The sequence below is a fragment of the Macaca nemestrina genome, unplaced genomic scaffold, assembly GCF_043159975.1.
Source record: "Macaca nemestrina isolate mMacNem1 unplaced genomic scaffold, mMacNem.hap1 Scaffold_44, whole genome shotgun sequence".
In the NCBI taxonomy this organism is placed as follows: Eukaryota; Metazoa; Chordata; class Mammalia; order Primates; family Cercopithecidae; genus Macaca; species Macaca nemestrina.
The window spans coordinates 971,603-999,467 of NW_027257673.1; the positions used below are offsets into that span (position 1 = coordinate 971,603).

At 41.8% G+C, this 27,865-nt stretch overlaps 1 protein-coding gene across 1 annotated transcript in view; it reads right to left on the reverse strand.

Moving 5' to 3' along the window:
- The window catches only part of LOC139361351 (centromere protein I-like), a 59,720-nt gene extending 52,033 nt beyond the window's left edge, over positions 1–7,687 (reverse strand). The window contains exon 1 of the mRNA XM_071089996.1: positions 7,555–7,687. Coding sequence (XP_070946097.1) covers positions 7,555–7,610 — 56 coding nt within the window. The 5' untranslated portion in view covers positions 7,611–7,687. The remainder of the gene's footprint in view (positions 1–7,554) is intronic.
- Positions 7,688–27,865: the final 20,178 nt, after the last annotated feature.

The window sequence follows — 27,865 nt, forward strand, 5'->3', positions numbered from 1 at the left end:
ATCGACCATGATCTGAGTCTGCAACTTTCAATGTGTCACGGAGGTCAGCAAAACTGGAAGAAGGTGACCGAGCATAGTAGCCTTAGTAACTTCTTCCAAGCCTTTTAACCTACAGAAAGTTCAAGAAAAACACTCAGCCTAAGCAATGCCCAACCACCACATGAGAAGCAACTAATGTCATCTTTATCTGACAAATTCTCTTAAACTACATCTCCTTAAACTAGTTAAGCACTTTCAGCAATAGTAATTCAGCCCACAATTTCCCACCTTCTGCCACTGATGAAGAGGGAAAGAGCAGAAAGCTATTAATGGACAAGCTATTAATAGATACCATCTCACACCTATCAGAATGGCTATAATTAAGCAGAAAAAATAACAGATTCTGGAAAGGTCGTGGAGAAGATGGAATACTTACACAGTGCTAAAGATGTGAATTTGTTCAGTCAGTGTGGAAAACAGTGTAGGAATTTCTCAAAGATCTTACAAAAGAAGTACCATTTGACCCAGAAATCCCATTTTTGGCTGTATACCCAAAGGAAAATAAATCTTTCTACATGATTAATGCGTGATTCAGATACATATGTATGTGTGTTAATCACAGCACTATTCACATTGGCAAAGACATGGAATCAACCGAAATGCCCATCGACAGTAGACTGGATAAACAAAAAGTGGTACACATACACCAATGCAGCCATAAAAAAAGAACAAGATCCTGTCCTTTACAGCAACATGGATAAATCTGGAGGCCATTATCCTAAGCCAACAGTCATAGGAACAGAAAATCAAATACTGTACATTCTCACTTGTTAGTGAGAGTTAAACACTGAGAACACATGGTCACAAAGAAGGCAGCAACAGACACTGGGGCCTACTTGAGGGTGGAGGATGGGAGGAAGGAGAGGATTAAAAAACCACCAATTGGGTACTATCCTTATTATCTGGGTGACAAAATAGTCTGTATGCCAAACCCTCATAACATGCAGTTTACCTATATTAACAAACCTGCACATGTACCCCTGAACCCAAAAGTTAAAAAATAAAAACCCCCCTCCAAAAAAGGAAGTGCCTTAAGTGCTTTAGAAATATTATCTTATTTGATCTAAACAATAACCCTGCAAGGTAGACTATTTTCCTCTTCACTTATGATGACCACAGAGATGTTAAGTAACTTGTCCAAGGCCACACAAGTTACCAATGGAGGAACAGTGTTGGGGGTTGAGTTCAGACAATGCAGTTCCAGAGTCCGTGTTCCTAATCATTAAGCTATGCTGTGCTGTTTCTCAAAAACTGTAACAGGTCACACACACATGGCATTTACTCCATGCCAGGAATTGCTCTATGCACTGACACATACATAACAATGTAACCTAGGTCACCCATGGGAGGCAGTACAGTGCTCAGGAAGGCTCCCCCATTGAAGTTGGGAAAGGAAGGGGTGGGAGGAGCAGACTCTCAATCCCACACTGATGAACACCAGTTTCTTAGACACTCACTTCATTGTTTCTAAAACATTCAACTTCTTAATGGCACTATTTCTTGTTTTTTTTTTTTAATTCCTATTTCGTCAGTTATGGAAGATTTAATGGTATTATCACAATGGTAAGTACCAGTTATAATTAACAAACCGGTTTGGGAGCAAGGCTGACTCCTGGTGAGCCTGCAGCTCTCCCCTGGTGAGAGCAGCAGTGCACAGATGTATCAAGCAGAGCCGACCAGCCCCGTGGGTTCAGTGGGCCATGGCACTGGCCTGGACATTTTATTGAGTGAATGGAGAGATCTAATCCATCTGGCAAGTCAGTTAAGAGAGCTTCTACCATTTTTGTTGACATGTAACACTGTAATAAAACTCACTTGTAATACTGTAAAGCTCTGTAAAAAAATTTTAAACTAGCCTATTTCTTTAAAGGAGATGTTAAGCAATTTGTGCTCCCTTGAACCTCTTCATTTTTGCTTTTAGGACAGTAGAGCTCAGTAACACAATCAGTTACTAAACACAATCAATTACTAAAATAAATATTATCAACAGTAACCAAAAAATTCAACTTAAGGCTATCATACCCGAACTCAAATATCCAGAAGCCAATTTAAGTAATCCATGCCTCCTTGGCAAGAGTGTATGGATAATACCTTTTCTTTGTGATAGTAAAACCTACCTATTTTCTCACCTTACCCAGTATCAGGTTTTATGCATCTACAGATAAAGCAATCAACATACTGCATAGAAATCTTGAGCTCTTAATTGAAAGGTACACCAGAGTTATACCTAAATCATTGGCTACAATGATCTAAAACGCAGTTACATCTAAATCTTTTGTAACTATGATCTAAAACCACTTCAGTTACATCCTAGTATTAATCACAGGATGAAAACTCTTACATTACCTTTACTTTCAGAACTATAGCCAGTGTTGCTATCTTGTGCAGGCAACATGTCTTCATAACCCCACAATACTATGTGTTTTCCCCCAAGTAAACAGGAGGGAGATCCAGACGCCCCTTCCAAAAGCAACAGCTTGGAGGAGAGAAGAAAAATCAAAGACACTTAGACCATTCAATTCAGCAAGAAGTGAACCTGCCACCCCAAAGGGCAGAAAACAAAATCTTAAAATTAGTATTTTATATATTCATCTCAAGTTATTGCAATATTTTTAAACAAAAAATTACAAAACCATGTTTCCAAAAATGTTACAATAAAACTATATCTGTGTGTAAAGTGTATAGATTTTATGTGTACATCTGTGTGTGTGAGAGAGGGGGTTATGAATTAGGAAGCATATGTACCAAAACATTAGAAATATTTGGGTAATGAGATTATGAATGATTTTGACTTTCTTCTTTACACCCTTAATATATCATCATCTCAAAATTTACAATCAGAATTCATTATAAGCTATTGTATTTTTATTTATGTATTTATCTCTTTATTTAAGGATACGTTGTCTTACTCTGTCAGCCAGGATAGAGAGTGCAGCTGCGCTCTCAGCTCACTGCAACCTCAGTCTCCCAGGCTCAAACAATCCTCCCACCTGAGCCTCCTGAGTAGTTGAGACCAAAGTTAAGTTTTCCTCGGTTTAAAGTAACTTGTTATACTTACGTTGTTTAGCCTCATGGTAACCAGAAAACAAAAATCAATAAACACCCTAAACATAAAAAGTAAGGAATTAAAACACACACTACCAGAAAAATACTACTTCACTACAAATAAAGACAGGAAGGAAGGCAAGGAGGAAAGAAAAGAAAGGAAGAAAAAGAGATCAGAAAGAAGGGAAACAGGGAAGGGAGAAATAAAAGAAAAAAGAGTAGCAAAACCACCATAAAACAAGTAAAAAATGGCAGTAGTCTGTTTTTACCTGTGATAATCCTGAATATGAATGAATTAAATTAAGACACAGTGGCTGAATGGATTAAAAGACCCAGTTTTATACTGCCTACGAGAAACTCAGTTCACCTTTAAAGACATACACAGACTGAAAGTGAAGGGATGATAAAAGATACCCCATACAAATGGAAACAAAAAAAGCAGGAGTAGCTATACTTAGATAAAATAAACTTTAAGTCAAAAAATAGAAAATAAAAATTATATAATGAGAAAGTAGTAAACAGCTGCCTAACAATTATAAGTGCATGTGCAACCAACACTCAAGCACCTAAATACAGATGGAAATATTAACAGGCCTTAAAGGACAGATGGACTGCAATACAATAGAGTACCTCAACACTCCACTATCATCAGCACCCCACTACTGTCAATGGACAGATCATCCAGACAACAAAACGTCATCAGCTAAACTGTACTCTATACAGAATGGACCTAACAGACATTTTCACAGTTTTCCACTCCACAACTGCACAAAGCACATTCTACTGAGTAGCACGTGGAGTATTCCACAGGACAGATTATGTGTCAGGCCAAAAAACAAGTCCCAACACATTTTTAAAAACTGAATTCATATCAAGTATCTTTTCTGACCTGAGTGGAATCGTATTAGAAATCAGTAACAGGAAGAAACTTTAAAAACTGTACAAATACATGGAAATTGAAATACATGCTCATGAGCCAATAAATAAAAAAAAAAGGAAATTAAGTATTTATTGAAACATAACAATAGAAACACAATAAATCCTGTGGGATGCAGCAAAGGCAATTCTAAGAGGAAAAGTGCATAGCTATAAATGCCCACATCAGAAAAATAGAAGGATCACAAATAGCCATCCTGACAGTACACCTCCAGTAATGAAAAAAACAAGAACAGTCAAATGCTAGAATTAGTGGAAAAAATATCATAAAGATTAGAGAAAAAATTTGAAAAATAGAAACAAAAAATACAAAAAGTCAATGGAACAAAGAGCTGGAGTGTTTTAGAAAAAATAAATTCAAAATTGACAAGCTTTGACTAGACTAAAGATATAAAGAAGAAAACAAAATCGTAGATAAAAAAGGAGACATTGCAATTGATAACGCAAAAGTATGAAGGACTGTGAGATTTAGAAGTGAATAAATTTCTAGACACAACGAATTCCCAAGATAGAATGATAAAAAAATAAAAATAAAAAAATCTGAATAGACCAATAATGAGTAATGCAATTAAAGCGGTCATAAAAAGCCTCCCGGCAAAGAAAAACGCTAGAATCATGGTTTCTCTGCTAAATTACCAAACATTTTAAAAAGAGATAATACCAATTTGACTCAAAATATTCCCCCTAAAATAAAGAGGAAGGATGGCTTCGAAACTTGTTCTATGAGGACAGCGTGACCCTGGTACAAAAACCAGACCGGGACACAACACAGAAAGAAAACCACAGGCAAATATCCCTGATAAACATAGGTGCAAGAAATTCTCAACAAAATAGTTGGAAATTGCATTTGACAACACAATAAACAGATAACCTGCCATGATCAAGTGGGTTTCATCCCAGGAATATGAGGACGATTCACTAAACACAAATAAATGTGCGACATCACATTCAGTAAATCAAGAACGAAAACCATATAATCATTTCAGTAGATGCTGAAAAAAATAAAAATCAACATTCCTTCATGATAAAAACAACATGAGTAACAGAAGGAACATATCTCAGCACAATATAAGCCATATATGAGAAACCCACAGCTAACATAATCAATAGGGAAAAATTAAAAGCTCTTCCTCTAAGCTCTGGAACAAGCGTGGCTACTTTTACACCACTTTTATTCATCATAGTACTGGAAGTCCTAGCTAGAGCAATTAGGAGAATGCAATAAAAGGCATCCAAATTGGAAAAAAGGGGAGTCAAATTGTGTCTGTTTCCAGATGACACGAACATATATAGAGAGGACCCTAAAGATTCCACAAAAAACCTACTAGAAATGAGAAATTTAGTCAAGTTCCAAGATACAATATCAATATATAAAAATGAGTAGCACGCCCATGCACCAGTAGTGAAATGTCTAAGAAAAAAAATCAAGAAAGCTATTTTATTAGAAAAAAAGATATCTAGGGATAAAGTTACCCAAAAAGGCAAGAAATCCCAAAATGAAAACTATAAAACATAGATGAAAGAGATTAAAGCAGACAACACAAGTAAATGGAAAGATATCCATGTCCATGCACTGGAATAATGTTAAAATATCTGTATCACCCAATGTGATCTACAGAATCAATGCAATCTGTGTTCAATTACAAAACACTTTCTTCATTGAAATAGGAAAAAACAATCTTAAAATTCACATGGAAATTCAAAATGCCTCAGATAGACAAAAGTATCTGAAATAAAAAGAAAAGCTGGAGGCATCACACTACCTGATTCAGAATATACTACAAATCTATAGTAAGCATGGTACTATCAATAAAAGGGGTTGGGGTGAGAAAGAGACAAATGACAGATACAGACAAGTGAAACGGAATAGAGAAATCGGAAATCAACTCACACATTTACGGTCAACTCACTTTTAACAAAGGCACCAAGAACACACATTGGGGAAGGATAATGGCTTCAATAAACTGTGCTAGGAAAGCCCAACACCCACATGAACAAAAATACATCTAGGCTGTTATCTTACCATATACAAAAATCTACTCAAAATGAAGATTTAAATGTAGGACCCGAAACTATGAAACTACCAAAGAAGAAAACATAGGATAAATGCTTCATTAAATTGGTTAGGACGACGAATTTTCAAGTAAACATCAAAAGCACAAGCAACAAAAGCAGAAATGTAATTACATTAAATTAAAAGTTTCTGCAAAGCAGAGGAAGCAATCAGTGGAATGAAGGAACCAGAGAATGGAAGTATTTGCAAACTATTCCTCAGGCAAGGGGTTAATACACAAAACACATAACTCAAACTACTCAAAAGCAAAAATACAAATAATCTTATTTTTATAAATCTACCCAAAACTTTCGTTCCCCACCATTATTTCCCCACCTTCTTTTCCCGACCGCATTTGGCCCCCTCCCTCTCGCCACCCTTTTCCTTCCCCCAACCACCCGCAAACTTTTTCACCATCATTTTTTCCCTACCGTCGCAAAGCTTTCTCTAGTCTCCTGCTCACCGTGCTATTCCCCATCCATCTACCCAACACTTTCACCACTGTTTTTTCCCACCGTATTTTCCCCTTCTCCCTGGCCACCCTCTTTTTCCCCCTCCCGCTCTCATCACCCCCTTTTGCTTCTTCATCTAAGCAAACACTTTTTCCCCGTCTTTTCCCAAAAACTTCTCCCCACTCCTACTGCTCACTACCCTCTTTTCCTCCTTCATCTACCCAAAAACTTTTCCTCATCGTCTTCCCTCAGCTCCTCCTTGCTATTCTCTTTCACTTCTCCAACCACCCAAAAACATTTCCCCAATCTTTTCTGAAAGTCTTCTTCCCATTCCTTTTCATCTCCCTCTTTTCCCCCTCCATCTACCCCCAAAATTTCCCCCAATGTCTTTTCACGAAGTCTTCCCCGCTTCTTACTCGTCCTCTTCTCTCCGCTATCCTGCTTGCCACCCTTTTTACCCTCTACCAACCATAATTTTCCCATCTTTTCCCCAACCTTCTTTCTCGCTCCTTCTCGCCACCCTTTTTTCTCCTCCTCCTCGTCACCCTCTTTCCCCCCTCCATCTACCCGAACACTTTTTACCCACCGTCTTGTCTTTTCTTTCTTCACCATCTTTCTTTTCTGCCACTGTTTCTTCACTAAACCTTCTCTTCCTCCAGTTGGCTACCCTCTTTTTCCTTCTCCCATTTGCTACCTTCTTTTGCTTCTTTATCAACCCAAAAACTTTTCTCCCCACCATCTTTTCTCAGAATCTTCTCTCACTACTGCTCGCCCCCGTTTTCCACCCATCACCATCTCTCTTTTTCCTCTCCCATCTACCCATAAACTTTTTACCCAGTCTTTCTGCAAAACCTTCCCTCCCTCCCGCTCCCCATCCTGTTTTTCCGCCTCCATCTACCCAAAAACTTTTTTCCCCACTCTCTTTTTGCAATGTCTTCTCCTCCTCACTATCCCTTTTGCCCTTTCTCACTAACCGCCCTCTTTGCCTCACTCCATGTATCTATCCCAAAACTATTTTCCTCTTCCTACCGCTCCAGCCTCTCCGTCACCGCCACCATCAACCGCAGCGAGGCGAGCAGCCCCATAGGGTCGCGACTCAAGCCTCCAGCACGCGGCGTGCTGCTCCCTTCTCCTCGTCTTCTAAGTCGGGAACTGACCAGCTTCACAGGAAGACACGGAAACTAAAAAAGCCTGCCGCGCTTTCAGCATCATTTATATACTGACGTCATGGAGGTGGAGCTTCTTTGACTGCATGTTCTGATTGGATGAGAAAAAACCTCCAGGCTTACTCGGATTGGACTTTATTATCGTGTTCTGATTGGATGAGAGCAAGTCTGAAGACAACCAATCACAGCATGAAAATAAAGCCCAATCATAGTAAGCATAGAGGTTTTCTCTCATCCAATCAGAACATGTATTCCAGCATCCGCATGTGCGCGACCTCAGTATATAAAGCATGTTGACGTGGTCTGAGGTCATTTCAGACTCCTGTTTGTCAGCGTGCTGAGCTGTTACGTCCCAGCTTAGAGAACTGGAGAACTGGAAGGGGCCGTCACTTGCTGCCCGCGGGAGCCTGGAGCCCAGAGCCGGGAGCCCAGAGCCTGAGGCCCTGCTTCGCTGCTGTTGGTGGTGGTGACAGAGCGGTAGGAGGGCAGCTAGCAGCGGGAGTTTCTCTTGCCTAGCTGGAAGACGAGAAGCAGCACCACTGCATGCTGGAGGCTGGAACCTGTGCCACCGCGGGTCGCCTCGCTGCAGTGGGTGGTGACATCGGAGACTGCAACTCGGCCAGAGTGGTAGAAATGTGGCGGGATAGGTGAGTTATCCAGGGCTGCACTGTCCTCCTGGGCAAAGGTTGGGTGACCTATTGGGGCTCACTGCCCAAGGCTAACTATCTGTGGCATTGGTCTGGTTGGGGGCACTCTCTGAGGTTACATTGCTGGTGGTGGAGTGGGGGCTACGGTGGTGGGGGTGGTCACGGGAGGCAGGTCGTGCACACTAACGTGTACTGACGGTGGCAGTGGATGGGTTAAGGGCACCATCTTCTGGTGCACTGCTCGTGGCAGGGGGCGGGTTCGGTGGAGCTATCTGGGGCTACAGTGCTGGCAGTGAGGGGTGGTTCAGGGGCATCATCAGGTGCTGCACTGCCCGTGAGTGGGGGTGCACTATTAGGAGCTGTGCTGCTCATGGTGGGGTGGGGGAGGGCAGGTTTGGGGCGCTGTCTAGTGCAGTAACACCCGTGGGTGGGTCAGGTTGTGGGCACTATCGGGTGCTAACACTGCCTGCGGGCTCGGAGCCTGGGGGCGGGGAGGGTATTGGGGGTTACATTGCCTGCAGCTGTAGGGTGTGTTGAGTGTGCTATCCAGGGGCTACAGGGCTGGCAGCAGGGGGCAGGGTAGGGGTGCTATTGGGGGCTATACTGCCAGCGGGGTTGGCAGGCTGAGGAGGCAGTGACATTGGTGGCCTCCTTCTTTCTGGTGGACTCCAAAGAAGGGATCGTTCTGCTCTTCCCGGACTTAAAGCTCTAGAGGGTGATCTCCTCCTCCTGTTCGAGTACGCTTGAGCACTCTTGAGTTCAGCAGGGTCCCCACACCCACTGTGGTTCCCTGGCCTGGACACTCACGTTCTGTGTTGCAGAGACCACCTGGGACTAGCACACAGGGAATAGTGGGCACCACAGGGAGAGGGGGGAAAAAGGGCACTGTGTGTGGAGGCGTCAGGAATGGGAACCAGCACTTGGGTGGGGAGGGCTGGCTCCGTCTGAGTTTCTCCTACTTGGGCTCCCCAAGGAGTGCAGTGCAGATGGGCCCAGCAATTCCTGGCCAGCTGGACCTTTTGCTAGAAGCAAAAGCTGGGATTTGGAGGGTAGGTTTGAGTGCCTTCACTGAAACTGGTCCCTGCCTCCCAGTGGCCAGCATGACAAGGTGAAGCTTTAACACTTCCACTCAGTGCTTCGTGTTCTAGGCTTTTCTGGCTTGGGGAGCTTGGCCCTCCTTCAGGCTCTGTTGTGCGTCAGCTGAGGCTTGGGACAACCTAGGATATGTAGAGAGTTTATCAAGCCCACTATAGTAGCTTACATCCTGGAACTCCCTGGAAATTCCCTGGCTGTCACCTTGCTGTTTGCGTCAAACAGGATTTCAATCTCAGGCTAATACAACTGCTGGACCTGCATGTTCATGTGTCACTGAGATCATCACTTTAACTGACAGTGCTTTAAGTGAGTCCCCACTAGCAATAGCAATTAGACTGCTAATTTGCAAGGTCTGCTCTTCCTGGTTGAACCCCTTTGCCAAAAAAGATGAGGTGTGGATAGGAACATCGTCAATAAAAATGCCACATGCTCTCACTGTTACTATTCAAAGTTTAGTCCTTTTTGTGAATAAACACTCCTTGATTTGTTATGTACCTCTTTTATAGTTCCCAAACATTTAAGTGACTGTTTTTGACAGTTTTGTACAGCTTTGTAGTCATTTTCTATGGTGAGAATTTCTCAACCTCCTCCTTTCATCATGATAAAAGTGAATCAGGTTCGCTTTTATTTTCCTTAAGGACTATTCCTATAAAATTCATCAACGGGCAGTCTCTCTAATAACTGACTTAGTATTTTTTCTCAGTTTTGCCATGTTAATTCTACACATACAGTATCTTCACTGTGGAGATAAAAGCATTGACATTACCCTTTTGTGTTTAAGAATTTTTGATCATTAACTGTGGTTCCTTATTTGGTTTTAAGCAAGGAATATTTACACATCTGCTGCTTTGAAATTGATCTTTCTCTTTTCTCAGCTCATTTGTAATTTATACAAACCTTTCTCCTTCTTAGAAATATAATCAAAACTTTTATATGTTTCTATCACAATTTTTAAAAAGAAATTAAAATATATTGAAAGCAAATGGGAGACCACAGTATTTAGGAAGTATTACAGTTTATCACTCTGCCGTTTCCCTTTCTGAGGTTTAAATCTATAGAGGTTTTCTCTTTTATTTTCTTTTTTTTCCTTTTCAAGGAGGGGAGTGAATGATAATCAGAGTATTTTGGGGTATACATTGAAGGTAATTTATCCAAGTCTTTACATGATTTCTTGAGACAGAAAATTGTATGGTGACAACTACCACTGCTGAAATTAGTGTACCATTCTGCTAACATCTACTAAAATCAATTTTATTGGAGTCAGAGACTCCAAATATAATTTCAATGATATTGTATAGCCATTCAGAGCTCTAATTTTTAATTTTTAATTTTGGGTTTATGCATATTTTTAAAGTGGTTAGATAATAGCTATAGTAATTTTAGAGAAATTGCATGAAAAAAGATCTGTTTATTAAATAAGTGTTTTTTATTACTATTGTCTTAATGTAAAACAAATACACATTTTCTAATTACATAATTCATGAATTTGTACTTAATCTGCTTCCTAACAAAATTTCTAATGATGTAATTCGTGAATTTCTACTTAACCTGCTTCATAGCAAAAGATTCAGAAGAGAAATAAAAAATGAGAAAAATTGCTTAAAGTATATATAATAATATCTATTGATTTAGACTAAAAAGTTATTTTATTCAAAATAAGAACGTGAAAGGCCAAAGACTATTTTTGCGAACTTCAGTTTTAATATTTAAAAATACTTTAGAATAGATTGTCGCAAATAGTACAAGTAGAATTCTGATTTATTTTAATTAAAATAGTTAAGTGTATTATGCATTGAAATTTATTATTGAAAATAATATATTATTTTTATTCAGTAATTTCAATAATCAATAATACATTAATGTAATGTATTCAATATATTACATTAATATTTGTTAATATACATATATTTTCAATAATATATTCAATATTTATACATTATTGAAAATATATGTATATTAACAAATATTAATGTAATATATAAATGTATACAATGTATATGATATACAAATATGTATATATACACATTAAATTGGTAGCTCACTACAGGGTTGACATGTGTCTTTCTTTCAAATGACATCAAATTATGATTTTTAAAATGAGGGAGATTTTATAACATAGCAAATAGTTTTGGCTGAGATGTCAATGATAATCTTTCTGATTCAATGTAAATCACCATTTACCCATTATATTTTGATTTTTCCTCAGGATTTTTATAAACATTTGCTCTAGAATAGGATTTTTACAGAAAATTATAATCCTGCTGGCTATCCAGCATGTTAGAAGCATCTACTCCACTAATCTCAAATTTACCCTTTTTCACCAAGTCACATTTACATGCCAAACTTGACAAATACCTCTGTAAAAGTTTTCTTTTAACTTGAAATAGTAGCACTACACTGAGTTGTTTAAAAGTAAATGACTATGAATTTACTAACAAAGAAAGAGTGGGCTTAATATTTTATAAGTGCCATTATTTCTGTTAAAGCCAGTTCATGCTCCTTTTGCACTAAACTTGGCTCCCATAGTTCTTTGGACAATTGGAAGCATTAAATCTACCATCAGAGGGCAAAGAGCTAGAATCATTAAGGATATTCAAAAGCATATGCCAAAACGCTAAAGGCAATTCAATACCAATTCAGAAAATTTCGACACTGGTATTGTTTGGATTCTGCAACACTCTTTCAGTTACGTACATATAATACATTTCAGGTATGTACATATAATACATTTTTAATGAACCCATTTCTACATTTTAATGTCCTGTATTTACATTAAGGTGTAAGAATTAATCAGCATGAAATACTTGGGAAGCAAATGGGGGCTGGAATATTTGATACTTGAGTCCATGACAATATGTGTCCAGGAAGAATTTTATAATATAGAACAAATGATGTACCATCTGTCTTTAAAAATGAAATTGTTCCTTTACATGTTAAAAGTAAATGGGATATTAGGAAGTGATTATTATGCTGTTTTTGTGTTACTGTTGTTTCTTTTCCAAAAGAGGAAAGGAGGTCTGGAAAAAAATGCTGATGCTAATGCATATTTGACAATTAAAAGTACACACAATATAGTATCTGAAAATGAAAAGATGCTTGTTACAAGCACTTTACCATTAACAAACTATTACTTTCATCACCCCAAAGCATCAACATAAAACTGAGCATCAACAAAAATGGAGTAAAAGCTATCCAAAGATTAGTCTAACACCCCAACTGTTAATTCATTGCTGCCGTTTATTCTTCAGTAATTTGCTCTGCTGTGGGTTTTTATCACTGGTATGAGTTTGAAATGAGTTTCAAAGTACGATTTAATAATCTATTAACTTAAAGTTTGAAATAAAACTCATAGGATGAAATAAACTAACATAAAAGATACTGCACCATAGCAAAAACTTTTAAATGGCTTGATGTTAGGGCTGTGCCTATAAAAATTTATTAGCAAATATTCTTTTTTTAATTTTTTTTATTTTTTTATTTTTTTAAATTATTATTATACTTTAAGTTCTAGGGTACATGTGCATAACGTGCAGGTTTGTTACAGATGTATACTTGCGCCATGTTGCTGTGCTGCACCCATCAACTCGTCAGCACCCATCAACTCGTCATTTACATCAGGTATAACTCCCAATGCTATCCCTCCCCCCTCTCCCCTCCCCTCTCCCCATGATAGGCCCCGGTGTGTGATGTTCCCCTTCCCGAGTCCAAGTGATCTCATTGTTCAGTTCCCACCTATGAGTGAGAACATGCGGTGTTTGGTTTTCTGTTCTTGTGATAGTTTGCTAAGAATGATGGTTTCCAGCTGCATCCATGTCCCTACAAAGGACACAAACTCATCCTTTTTGATGGCTGCATAGTATTCCATGGTGTATATGTGCCACATTTTCTTAATCCAATCTGTCACTGATGGACATTTGGGTTGATTCCAAGTCTTTGCTATTGTGAATAGTGCTGCAATAAACATACGTGTGCATGTGTCTTTATAGCAGCATGATTTATAATCCTTTGGGTATATCCCCAGTAATGGGATGGCTGGGTCATATGGTACATCTAGTTCTAGATCCTTGAGGAATCGCCATACTGTTTTCCATAATGGTTGAACTAGTTTACAATCCCACCAACAGTGTAAAAGTGTTCCTATTTCTCCACATCCTCTCCAGCACCTGTTGTTTCCTGACTTTTTAATGATCGCCATTCTAACTGGTGTGAGATGGTATCTCATTGTGGTTTTGATTTGCATTTCTCTGATGGCCAGTGATGATGAGCATTTTTTCATGTGTCTGTTGGCTGTATGAATGTCTTCTTTTGAGAACTGTCTGTTCATATCCTTTGCCCACTTTTTGATGGGGCTGTTTGTTTTTTTTGTTTGTTTATTTGTTTTTTAATTTATTTATTATTATTATACTTTAAGTTGTAGGGTACATGTGCATAATGTACAGGTTTGTTACATATGTATACTTGTGCCATGTTGGTGTACTGCACCCATCAACTCATCATTTACATCAGGTATAACTCCCAATGCAATCCCTCCCCCCTCCCCCCTCCCCATGATAGGCCCCTGTGTGTGATGTTCCCCTTCCTGAGTCCAAGTGATCTTATTGTTCAGTTCCCACCTATGAATGAGAACATGCGGTGTTTGGTTTTCTGTTCTTGTGATAGTTTGCTGAGAATGATGGTTTCCAGCTGCATCCATGTCCCTACAAAGGACGCAAACTCATCCTTTTTGATGGCTGCATAGTATTCCATGGTGTATATGTGCCACATTTTCTTAATCCAATCTGTCACTGATGGACATTTGGGTTGATTCCAAGTCTTTGCTATTGTGAATAGTGCTGCAATAAACATACGTGTGCATGTGTCTTTATAGCAGCATAATTTATAATCCTTTGGGTCTATACCCAGTAATGGGATGGCTGGGTCATATGGTACATCTAGTTCTAGATCCTTGAGGAATCGCCATACTGTTTTCCATAATGGTTGAACTAGTTTACAATCCCACCAACAGTGTAAAAGTGTTCCTATTTCTCCACATCCTCTCCAGCACCTGTTGTTTCCTGACTTTTTAATGATCGCCATTCTAACTGGTGTGAGATGGTATCTCATTGTGGTTTTGATTTGCATTTCTCTGATGGCCAGCGATGATGAGCATTTTTTCATGTGTCTGTTGGCTGTATGAATGTCTTCTTTTGAGAAGTTTCTGTTCATACCCTTTGCCCACTTTTTGATGGAGTTGTTTGTTTTTTTCTTGTAAATTTGATTGAGTTCTTTGTAGGTTCTGGATATTAGCCCTTTGTCAGATGAGTAGATTGCAAAAATTTTCTCCCATTCTGTAGGTTGCTGGTTGCTATGAAACCAAGTCTTTTTCCTGGGCAAACCTACACCTCCACAGGGTCCCTCAAAATTCTATTTCTCCCATGTTATGATCTCAGCTGTGGATGGGGAAAGGTCCAACTTAAATTAGCTAGCAGTGGACAGTAGCAACTAAGTTTTGGCTTATGAATTAGTCAACCTGATTGGCTACTCATCAGGGTGATGGGCCAAGCAGTCTTTATTTCAGAATATATGAGATGCTGTGCCAACAGTATCTGGGAATTGCTTCTATATAGTGCATTTTAGTATTTGTTGAGCTACCTCATGCACTGGAAATTATCATATGTAGAAAAGAATTAAATATGTAATTAATTTTAAAATTAATTTTAAAATTACCTTTTTTTTTTTTTTTTTTTTTTTCAGATGGATCTCTCTCTGTTGCCCAGGCTGGAGTGCAGTGCTGCAATCTCAGCTCACGGCAACCTCCACCTCCACCTCCCTGATTCAAGCAATTCTCTTGCCTCAGCCTCCCAAGTGGCTGGGATTACAGGTGCCCAACACCATGCCCAGCTAACTTTTGTGTTTTTAATAGAGACCGGGTTTCACCATGTTGGCCAGGGTGGTCTTGAAATCCTGACCTCAGGTGATCCACCAGCCTTGGCCTCCCAAAATACTGGGATTACAGGTGTGAGCCACTGTGCCTGGCCAAAAATTACCTTTTGATTAAAAAACATATACATGGCACACAGTCTATACATCAATGTAGTTCTCCTTCTTTTAAGTATTTTTTTTTGGCAATTTGCATGCATATTTTATATGTAAAGCAGTAAAATGCTATAATCATTCTGATTGGGAAATTTTATGTGACGGCATAGTTATTTTACTGCTTTTCTCTTCTGTTGTAGAACAAGGCAATACATCTGCAATAGTTACTAGGGCTGCCATATCACAGCACCACAAATGAGTAGCTTAAAACAACAGAAACTTACGATTTCTGAGTTCAGGAGGCCAGCAGTCCAAACTCTGGGTAATTGCAGGCCTGCACTCTGGGTAAAATCCCCCTGGTCTTCTCCTGTCTCTGGTGTCTCCGGCACTCCTAGGCATTCCTCGGCTTGCAGATGCAGCTCTCTGCTCCCACAACTGCTTCCCCTCATGTCTTCATATTGTCTTCCCTCTCTTCTTTCTGTGCCCATCAGTGTCTGTTTTCTCTTCTTATGAGGGTGCCAGTTGTGTGAGTTTGCTGGGCTGCTGCAACAGCATACTCAGATAGGGTGGCTCAGACAGAAACTCACTCAGTTCTGGGGTTGCAGATGTGAGATCAGGTGTTACAGGGCAGCTCCTCCTGAGACTGTGAAGAGCGCCTGCTTCCAGCTGTCCCTACTCCTGGCGGTCTGTGGGGCATGCCCATGTGCTGAAAGTCAGGGCACTGTAGGTGAGATGAGGCATGGAAGTCCTAGACTCCTGGACATTTTCGCAGGAGGAAGAGATCAGGACCCAGGTTCTCAATCAAATCATCTGAGTCCCCTTGCATTGCACTGTATTTTAGAGGGAAATAATATCAGGGAGGAAGACAGAGATACTCTGGCAATCATTCTTCCTTTGAAAGTCATGATATCTTCTTGTGTCTCATCAAGGTGTGTCACATACAAGGCATTGTCACAGCAAGTGGGCTCCAGAGGGAAACTTTCACTCAGCAGATGTCTCTCACTCACCGATCAATGGTCTGCACACCCACCCATCTTCAAGTTCATGGTGGAAACTCAGAAGCAAATTGATGTGCTGAGTGAAATTTCAGGATTTAGCCTTGGTGGGATCTTAGAAATCACTCCATGCAAGCCCCTAAGTTTATCAGGATTGGAGGGGTAGAATTGAGATTTTAAAAATGTCATGTGAGCAACTTGAGACTGCTGTTTTGAGACAGCAGGTCAGTGCACCTGTCATGATGCCAGGGCTCAGGGCTCCCTGGAAGGACCCTGACATCTCTTGGGATATCTCTTATCTTCAACACTCTCCATCCTGATCACACAATCACTGTGGCTGAGGCTGCATTTGGGGCTTGGATTCCCACTCAGCACTGAGTGGGACAGCAGGTGGAGGTGAGACCTCTGTTGCTGCTCAGGTATGCCCATGCATGACTTGAGACACAGCAGGGCAGCTGGGGGCAGGCGGCTGGTTTCTGTCATTAAAGAGTAACCCTATAAGACTCTGGAGAGGTAATTCCTGATGGTGTCAAATATTTCTGCATCATCTTGTGCAAATCACTGCAAATACTACTCACACTAGCCTTGCTTTCACGCACCTGAGTAATGCAGTATTTTTTATCTCAGTCTTGTGGAAACTGGAGAATTTGAATTGTGAGGAGGTAAGGGACAGATGATGCTGAACAGAAATCAACTTTAGTTTTATTAAAATCACAAGTTAACTCTTGGATGTAAAATTTTGGATGCTAAGATAATGCATAGATGTTAGTTTCCATAACAACTGAATCGTGGGATGAGAGTCAAGGGAAGAATTAGGAAAGGAGGTCTCCAAGACCTCACAGCAGTCTGAGAAATTTCTTGCAGCTGGAAGGTGAAGCCTGCTTGGTTTCTGAGTCTCGTGGTGATGTCACCCATGGAGCATCTCTTTTTTGTTTGTTTGTTTGTTTTGAGACGGAGTATCACTCTGCCTCCCAGGTTGGAGTGCAGTGGTGCCATCTCGGTTCACTGCAAGCTCCGCCTCCCAGGCTCTTGCCATTCTCCTACCTCAGACTCCTGAGTAGCTGGGACTACAGGCGCCCAACAACATGCCTGGCTAATTTTTTGTGATTTTAGTAGAGACGGGATTTCACCATGTTAGCCAGGATGGTCTCAATCTCTTGACCTCGTGATCTGTCTGCCTCAGCCTCCCAAAGTGCTGGGATTACAGGCGTGAGCCACCGCGCCCGGCCAGAGCATCTTTTAAAAGAAGTGCTTGAGATCAATTCAGCCCTAAGATCCTCGTGGGCAACTCCCACCAGTCATCCAAATATTCCTGTGCATATTTAAATATAGAAAACATTATTGCTAATAACAATAAAATATTTAATAAAATTTTAAACCAAAACATTCATTTCATATTATATTTAAAATATCTGCATGAGCTGTGGGAAAGTTTCTAATCTTGTTAGACACAGATACAGAAGAGCCACTGATTTTACTTAATTGTGATTTTATTTTGTTATTTTTAAAGAGATTGCCTGTTGGCTGTATTATATGTTAACATTAAGCGGAAACCTTAACTACAGAAATTATAAACCCCATGGAGAGTGAACTGTGCTGATCAACGTCTTAAGTACTCTCTTAAATAAGTCTAGGTATTGCTAACTACACTGAAATATGATTTTTAACCATTTTTGGGCCACCCACACATTCTCCCCCATTCTTCTTTTTGATAAAACTTCATATTCTCACTTTAGAAGGAAGTCTCCTAATACTGAACTCCTTTGAACATGGCTCAGTCTTTTTTTTTTCTTTTTTTTTTTTTTTTTTTTTTTTTGCAGCGGGGGGACAGTCTTGCTCTGTTGCCCAGGCTGGAGTGCAGTGGCACGATCTCAGCTCACTCCAAGCTCCGACTCCCAGGTTCATGCCATTCTCCTGCGTCACCCTCCCGAGTAGTTGGGAGAACATGGTTCAGTCTTACTGGTCTCCTTCTGGCATTAATAATGGGCTTAATAAAACAAAATTATGTCTTCCCATTTTTTTATTTGCGGAAGAGAAAGTACAGGTTGTATCTAAAAGGAATATTTCTCTTGAAAGCAAAAATATAGGACTAACCTATCTAAATTAGAAAAGTCAGTTTTAATTAAAATGAAAGTTTCAATTTGCCAAGTACATCTTAGCTGGGCCCATCCTCTCAAAGATACAAGACATACACACACACACACACACACACACACACACACACACACACACACACGCATGATGCTCATTTGTAATCCACAAGACATCCATCTACTTTTCCATAGCTTTCAGTTCACCTTCTATTTTCAAAGCAAGAGCTATACAAACATGAAGGAAGCTCCACCACCTCTCAGCTCACTAGTCCTAGGTTAACAGACAAATTCATACAACAATGGATTGATCAAATCTGACCAAACTCAATTTGATAAAGTCACTCTTACAGGTGTCACTCAAAACCAACAACTCAGTCCAGTGCAAGGGGTGAAAAAGCATGACAGAAAATATACACATGAGCCTCTGTTACAGATTCCAATAGTTATTACCACAAGATTACATAAAAATTATTGCAGTGTGAGGTAGGTTTGTCTAAATTGACTTTTCTTTCAGTCTCAAGATGACGTGACCTACGAAGTTGATGACATTTTAGAGCCAGCACTGTCTCACAGGACAAAATGTGGACAGTGACCAGAGGCACATACTTGTCCTGACGCCCTCCCACCACCACAAAATAATTTGTCACTTTGAGCAAGACATTGCATTTCTCTAACTTTAATATTGCCATCTATACAATAAGGAAATGTGTCTTTATTTCCTTGTGTTGTAGGTTTGTTAGAATCGAATGGAATCTGTGTTTCAGCATGACATCATATGGCTGACTTTCCTTGAGCTCTCCATATATTGTGAAGGTAGCTTCAAAGGAAGAGTTCACAAATTTGAATGAAGACTAAATTGTTGGAATATTTAGATATGCTCAAAAGTGATGTCTTTTTTTTTTGAGACAGAATCTCTCTCTGTCATCCAGGTTGGAGTACAGTGGTGGGATCTCAGCTCACTGAAAACTCTGCTTCGCAGGTTCAAGCAATTCTCCTGTCTTAACATCCTGAGTAGCTGGGATTACAGATGCATGCCACCACACCCAGCTAATTTTGGTATTTTTAGTAGAGATGGTGTTTCACCATATTGGTCAGGCTGGTCTCAAACTCCTGACCTCAGGTAACCCACCCACCTCGGCCTCCAAAAGTGCTGGGATTACAGGTGTGAGCCACCACACCCAGACTCAAAAGTGATCTCTTTAAAGAACCGACTTGAACATTGATCTGCATTAGTGTAGATTTGTTAAAAACTTAATCCCTGTTACTTCATAATCTTACCTTGTACAAGATCTTCTGTAGCTTTGCATGATGTTGAAGGCAAATGTTTTGTGAATGATGTATAGAAGGCAAAGGAAGTGACTAGTTCCCAGAACCAAAGGAAAACTGTTCCTTTTCAGAAAATGATGTTCAAAGTACAAAGGCCAAGATATCTTCAGAATGGATACCCATTGTGATAAGATCTGTCTAAGAGTATTGTAATTTACAATTATATTAACTTGATGTATTAATATCAACATTTTAGTGATATTAAATCCTAGGTAGTTAAAATTAGCTTTTGACAAGTTGACATTGAGGACACGATTTTATTTTTCAAAAAAGTGTATAAATCCTAGTTTTTCTTTTCTCAGTTAAATGACAGAGAGCCAAGAAAATCAATTTCATCTGAGTGTTTATTTCATCAGACATATGTAGTTTTTAATTCTCTTTATTGTTTTAATTTTAATTGTTCTTGCTATTCAGTATCTGCCAAGAAAAACTTCCAAAGGAGTTGGTCTTCAAAAAACAAAATTAGATTCTATGTGATAGCCACCTTTCATAAGTGCATTTGGTAATCTTAAAATGTTATGAGTGTGGGATCATTCCGATGCCATTGGAATGATCCTAAATTTTTGTCTCTGTTTCCATCATAAACCTCATTGTTTTCTTGGTTTGACATTATTCTAGGCATATTGGTCTGAATCTTGGCAAGTGTATTAGATGGTTATTCCAGATTTTACTAAGAGCAGTTTTCCTTCTACACATTCTGAGCGCAAGCATTCTTCGTAACATGGTAAAGTATTTGGTCTAGGCTCACATAGCTCAGTGGTAAGGAAGGCATGTGATAATCTGGTTTTTTAGGTTTCAGCAGACTCGCACCTAATGCTCACCCAACCAGCAAATAAGTGAAAAGAGTGGATCCTCACCTCTCTTCTTCCCTCTCCTCTTATTCTGAATTTAATACCTAGAGAGACTTTTTCTTGACTTTAGTTGAAGCACTTTACTAGGTTTAAAGTGCCCATCAGAATCTTTTTGGATAGATGAACAAACACAGAATGTGTTTTCTTCTACGCATTTTCATGGTCAACAAGATAGGGGATCACTTCCCAAGTACATTGAAAATGAGTGGGCAGTGCCCCCTTGACTTACTCTGCTTAGAGTGTCACTGATTTCCAGGGAAGCCTAAGACTTGGAAGAGATGCAGATTGAGAAATGTAGCTCTCCTCATATTGGGGTTTTGCAATTATTTCCCAAAAGGCTGGGAGTGAGCCATTGACTGGAGCATCCCCATCCCAGCAGCTAAAGGGCAGGGAAGGTGGCTGTGAAGGGCGGGCACCGCTTTGCTCCCAGCTGCTAGAATGGAATCACAGCCTGGTCTAAGTGCACTGGGCCTGGGAGGGCTGGGATGCGACCATCTTGGCTGAGGCCTCCCTCTGCCTGCAGTACCTGGGGAACAGGGAACCTCCCTTGGGCCAGGGTGTGCTCATCTCGCTCAGCCTCACCACTTCCCTCATGCCTGCATCCTACAGGCCTCCCTGGAACCTTCCTGAAACCTGCAGGGAGCCTGGTCACACCATGACCCTTCTCAGAGGGTCTAAGGTAAGAGTGAAGCAGGGTGGGCTAAGGACACAGACACCTCCTGGCTCAGAGCGGTCCCAGGAAGGCCATGCTCCTGCGTCCTACATGTGCTGCTGCAGACTGAGATTTGTCTTGCTCTGAGTGAATTGGAAAGGAGGGACCACCGGCCAAAGGAAAGCCTCCTTGTGGCCCAGGTATAGGCCCTTCTGGGTGTCCAAACCCTCTGTAACTAAGGCCCTGTGGAAAGCCCACTGTGGTGGGTGGATCTTCCTTACTTCCTCTCTCTCAGCCACCGGCTGATGCCAGCCAGTGTGACCTTGTCCATGGGTCGCAGTGCCCACTGCTGGGGTAGCTTCCAGAGCTCCAACATTTTCCTTGGAAACCTGAGTTTTTAATTCTCTTTGTTACATTTAATTTCTCTGTAAAATAAAGATCGTAGATGTGGGATGCTGTGAGCACCTCCTGAACAATAAATTAGCATGCGTTTATTGTGGTGACAGCCCTGAAATTCACAGTGCCCAGGAAGCGTTTGGTGAAACTTTAAAGAAAGCCCAGCTTACTCCTCCTGGGGAGCAGGGCTCTGCAAACCCCTCAGGCCTGTGCCTGTCACTCCCATGCTGCCTGCCCCTGTTGGCCACAGGACACAGGTGTGGCCTGGGTCACAGGGTTCTGCTAACCCATGGCTTCACTCACCTGTGTGGTTCCCTGGCAACATCACCCACCTGTGGGGTTCACCCTGGGAGCTCCACTCACCTGCGTGACTCCCCTTGGTGGCTTCACCCATCTGCAGGGTTTATCCTGGGAGCTCCACCCACCAGCGCAGTTCCCCCTGGCAGCCTCATCCACCTGCAAGGTTTACCCTGGGAGCTCCACTCACCTGCATGATTCTCCATGGTGGCTTCACCCACCTGCACAGTTCACCGTGGTGGCTTCACCCACCCATACAGCTAGCCCTGCCCTCCTTGGCCTCCTTCTCAATGAGTGGTCAGGGCCAGGCAGAGCTGGGAGCTCAGGCCTCAAAGCCTGTGGGTGCCCTGCATGCATTTCCTACCCCCTACCACCTCCCCACTCTTTTCTATTAAGGTCTAAAATACCTTTGAAGTCCCTCGAAATCTTCTGTATTCCCTCCATAAAAATCTCCAAGCTTCTCATCCTCCTGCAATTAAGGTGTTTCTATTTTTTCTATAATTAAAAGTGTAAGTTTCAAGACACTTTTCTTAAGTTACTCTGCTTGGCATTTAGGTTTTGTTCGATTGGTCACAGAGCTAGCAAGCTTATTTGTATTCATGTTGTTGCAACCGTTTGCTTCTTGGGCATTTTATGAAAATCACTGGGGTTTGGGAAGCCAGGGTGGGAAGTACTTGCCCTGCAATCCCTGTTTATGGATAACACTTTCCAGAAGAGCTGTCTGCAGTGATGGAAATGATTTATGAGCTGCCTTGTCCCAGACAGCAGCCACTAGCACAGGAGGCCATAAGAACTAAACGCATAGCAAATGAGCGACTGGTTTCAGTAAGATTTTACTTCATTTTAGTTCATTTAAATGTTAATAGCTTCACACAGCTTAAGGTTTATGTGTTGGACTGTCCAAGCCTGGAGAAAGCCTGCCCGTGCTCAGAGGTAATGGTGGAGTTGCAGACGGGGCCAATTGCCTGCCGACCCAGCCCTCAAGTGAGTTCTTTTTTTTTTTTTTTTTTTTTTCTGAAAATACAATACAGAAAACAATTTTATTTAAAATAGCATTAAAAGATTCAAATTCTTTTTCTTTTCTTTTTTCTTTTTTTTTAAATTTATTTATTATTATTATACTTTAAGTTGTAGGGTACATGTGCATAACGTGCAGGTTTGTTACATATGTATACTTGTGCCATGTTGCTGTGCTGCACCCATCAACTTGTCATTTACATCAGGTATAACTCCCAATGCAATCCCTCCCCCCTCCCCCCTCCCCATGATAGGCCCCTGTGTGTGATGTTCCCCTTCCTGAGTCCAAGTGATCTCATTGTTCAGTTCCCACCTATGAGTGAGAACATGCGGTGTTTGGTTTTCTGTTCTTGTGATAGATTGCTAAGAATGATGGTTTCCAGCTGCATCCATGTCCCTACAAAGGACACAAACTCATCCTTTTTGATGGCTGCATAGTATTCCATGGTGTATATGTGCCACATTTTCTTAATCCAATCTGTCACTGATGGACATTTGGGTTGATTCCAAGTCTTTGCTATTGTGAATAGTGCTGCAATAAACATACGAGTGCATGTGTCTTTATAGCAGCATGATTTATAATCCTTTGGGTATATCCCCAGTAATGGGATGGCTGGGTCATATGGTACATCTAGTTCTAGATCCTTGAGGAATCGCCATACTGTTTTCCATAATGGTTCTGTCCTGAGAGCTCCTTTCTGTCTGAGAGGCTTTCTTCCTCGGCGGCACCTGGATGGGGCTGTGACCGAGAGGTGTCAGGTGAAGGACTGCAGGAGGCAGCAGCAAGGATCCCCAACCATGGGACCTCCGGAGCTCTCCCCTGCCGGTCTCTGAGATTACACTGTGCACTTCAGCATGGGGATCCTTCTGACTGGGGTGTGACAGTATTTCAGTTGTTCCATTTCAGAGGTCTGTGGGGAGAGTTCTCTTGGAAGGATTCCATGTCTGAGCTATCACATAGTGTAAACAAAGCCTGTCAAAAATTCAAATAATCTGTTTTAATGCATGACCCAAGGTGAGAGGGGAACAGGAGCCTGACAGGAGCCAGCACTGCCTCTCCTCCAGGTGAGCGGAAGATGCAACCCCAATAAGCATGGGGAAGCCCGGGAAGAGGGTTAGAGGGGGCTCTGTGGCCAGGTCCTGACCCCTTCCTCTCAAAGCCTGTGAGTGTAAAGCTATGCGAGAGCCACAGGGCTTGCTGTCCTGGTGAAAGAAGGCTCAGCCCTGGCTCCTGTGATTAAGAGTCCTGGTTGGAATGGAGGGCAGGGGCCCGGGCCCCAAGCCCTTGGCTGGATTCTTCTTCCCTTGCAGATGAGCTGGGTGATTGCTGGGAGCTTCGGCTCTTTGTGGTCAAATGAGGCACCTGGGCTGGCATCCTTGTGTGTTCATGGGTGACCCTGTGAGCAGCTCCACTTAGCCTCCAGCCCTGACAGTATGCCTTCCCAAAGGGACAGCCTCTGCACCTGCCCCCAGGTGTGGGCACAGGGGATCTGGCTCTTTTTATTACAAAGAAAGAATTTCCCCTTCTTTTCACTCTGTGGCTTCCGTGGCATGTGGTGGTGAATGTGGATGAAGATGGGGGTCTTCTTGAGTGCTCTCTCTCCTCCACGAACCCCCCTGCCCACCCGGGCAATGAGCGTGCAGATCCCTCAGTGACAGGGGAAGTAGGCTGCCAGGAGTCCTGAGTGGAAGCAAGAGGCCTGTCTCAGGAATGTTCCATTCTCTGGGACATTCATGGGACAAATCCCCATTAAGAGCCCATGGTCTTGTCACGAAAACCCTGCTCAGATGAAATGAGAAATAAACTCAGTTTTCGGGACATTCAATCATGGTCCTGCATTAGCAGCTAAACATTCTTAGTTTTGAGATCTCCCCTACATCCACGTTTTGCCCCCCACAAAGGAAAATAAATGGAAGTAGTCAGAACTGTGATTATGGGGGGTGCTGAAGGGATGTGGGTGACATTTAGAATAAAATGATGTCTTGCTACCTTTAGATGGAGACACAGGGCTGGACGCTGCCTGGACTTTATGCAGAGATAAACAGCATGACCTTTACATGCTGTGTCATTTTGTCACACTTTTAACCCATGGGACTGCATGACTGCTGCCCATTCCTTTCACAGGGGAGCAGTTTCTCTTCACCTGCCTGAGTGGGAGACAGGTGATCTGTGGAGCTGCCTCTCAGACATATTGTTTCCAGCAAGGATCCGTCTTTCTGTTTCCTGTTTTAAATCCTTTAGTTATGACTCCGTGGGAATGATTTCACCAAATAACACAGTCTCCACTGAAGTTTGACTAAGAAACAAATTATCTGGTATCTTGGCATTTGGATGCATTTCCCTGGCTTTCCAAGTTACTCTCATATTCTCTAACATACATTTTAGTGCAATTTACTCTAAATGCTTTGAAATGAGCAAGAGCCTCAGAAAAGAAACTCTGCCTGAATGCCTTTGAATATGTCATTTCATTAGCAAATGTGTTTATATTCCAGGGAAAGTAAGGACGGAGAGGGAAAGTGGCTTTCCATTGGGTAGTTTAGCCGTTCCAGAAAATGTTGAGTCTATCAGGGAATTTGTGAGTTACATACTGTAATAAAAACAGAGCTACTTCTTCAATAAAAGAGGTCAGGTCGTTGGGGTTGTATGTGTCATTGGAATGGTAGGGGAGCCACTCTTTTCTGATCACCCTCCCTACTGCGGCTGGTCAGAAAGCTGCAACCCTTTTGTGAGCGTGTTTCCTGAGGACAACCAGAGCCCATATCCTGTTTACTGCACATGAAAACCTTGGGTTCTCCCAGCTCTATGAGTCAGAGTCTCTGGGGGTGGAGATGGGAGTCCACTGTCCGGGTGACAGGCTGCATGCTGCCACTGAGAGCCACTATGTTTCCAGGTGCCATTGGGTGTTTGGGAAACACAGTCCAACACGTGCTTCATACTTATTTTCATGGTTGATTGGTACTTTTATTTTAAGGCACTTCTCATTTAACCTCTGTAATCTTGGACTGGGTAATCACTCTCCAGGTAGCATATTTGCTTTTGCTATCAGTAAAAGTCAGAGTTTATCTGATCTTTTGTGAGTTGCAGCCCAGAAACCCATGAGCTTTATGTGAGCTATGAAGTGTGCCTCCGATGGGGCAGTGATGACAGTCAAACCTTCAGGTTAGAAGTCAGGTCTGATATACCTACAGCAGAGAATTCCAAGTGTGTGTCGCCTCCTAAACTTTAAATTGTCTTCTACATGTGAAAGAAAAACGTTTATGTATTTCCATTGTGTATATTTTTATGTCAATTGGAAACTACTACTTTAATTTTTTACTGGAATTTTCCACTGGAAACCCTTGAGGGGCTACACAATTGATTTTTTAACAAGAACCAAGAGGGGACTATGGAGCAGAATGGGCTCTGGGGTCCCATGCTAGCCAGCAGTGCAACCAGGAAAGGGCCAGTTAATTAGTCAGTCTGTTTCCACGTCCTCATCTGCACAATGGGGCTAATGATAGCATTTAAAGCAGAAGACTGTTAGATTGAATGCACTAGTGCAGTAAAGTGTTTAGAACAATGCCCGGCCTATGTGCTCAGTGTTCAAGCTGTGAGCAGGGGAAGAGGCTAACAGAGATGAAGTCCATGTCAGGCGCGGTGGCTCATGCCTGTAATCCCAGCACTTTGGGAGGCCAAGGTAGGTGGATCACTGGAGCTCAGAAGTTTGAGACCAACCTGGGCAATATTGCAAAACCCCATCTTTATCCAAAAATACAAAAAGTAGCTGAGTGTTGTGGTGCCTGTAGTCCCAGCAACTCAGGAGGCTGAGACAGGAGAATGACTTGAACCCAGATGGTGGAGGTTGCAGTGAGCCCCAACCACCCCACTGCACTTCAGCCTGGATGACAGAGTGAAACTCTGTCTTTAAAAAAAAAAAAAAAGGAGGAAGAAGGAAGAGATGATGTCCAAAGAGGGTTGAGCCAGAGAAGAGGAGACTGAAGTAGGAGGGAGTGGGAACTGTGAATGCTGGAGGTGTTTTGTAGTTGGTGTTCACAGGTTTCCTGTTGACTCCGGTGAAAGGATGGCGTTCATGCGTGGTGCAGGTCTCCTGTTGACTCAGGTGGAAGGACAGCGTTCATGCGTGGCACCCAATGAGGTCCCTCACAGAGGTGTTCCAAGGCCTCAGCATGGTCATGCCCCATGTTCCTATACTCGTTTTCTCAAACACCTTATCTAGGTCCTGCTACTTACCCCATTGATTCTGTAGGGACCCCAGGTGGCTACCCGAATCTGGCTCTGAAGACAACACTCTTCACCGAGCCACAGTGCTGGCCACACACTGCTGGACTCTGAGGCCATGTGGGTGCACAAGCATCTCTACCCCCATGGAGGCACAGTCCATGGGCTCAGGAGAACTGGGTTGAGAGTCCACACCTGTGCATTCTGCACCCACACATGTACTGCTTCACAGTGGTGGCTGAGGACACACGTGAGTGCTTCACACTGATCCAGGGGCATCTTGATTCTCACTGTGATCCTGGATAAGAAGCTAGCATTTTTATTGCTAAAGCAATGAGGATGGTGCCTGAGGCAACACGAACCTCCTAGAAACACTTTTAAGTGACCCAAAGCATAACAAGAGCCTCCAATAGAGTGGACATTGCTTACGATAATGAAAGTTCAGCTGTGTTACAGTATTTCATAGGGGACTGGTAGAATCCACTTCGTGCCTTTAAGTACCTCTGACCCATAAGTATTGTGGCCAAATGCCAAGGGTAATTTTTTGTTGTTGTCAGAGATAATTCTTGCG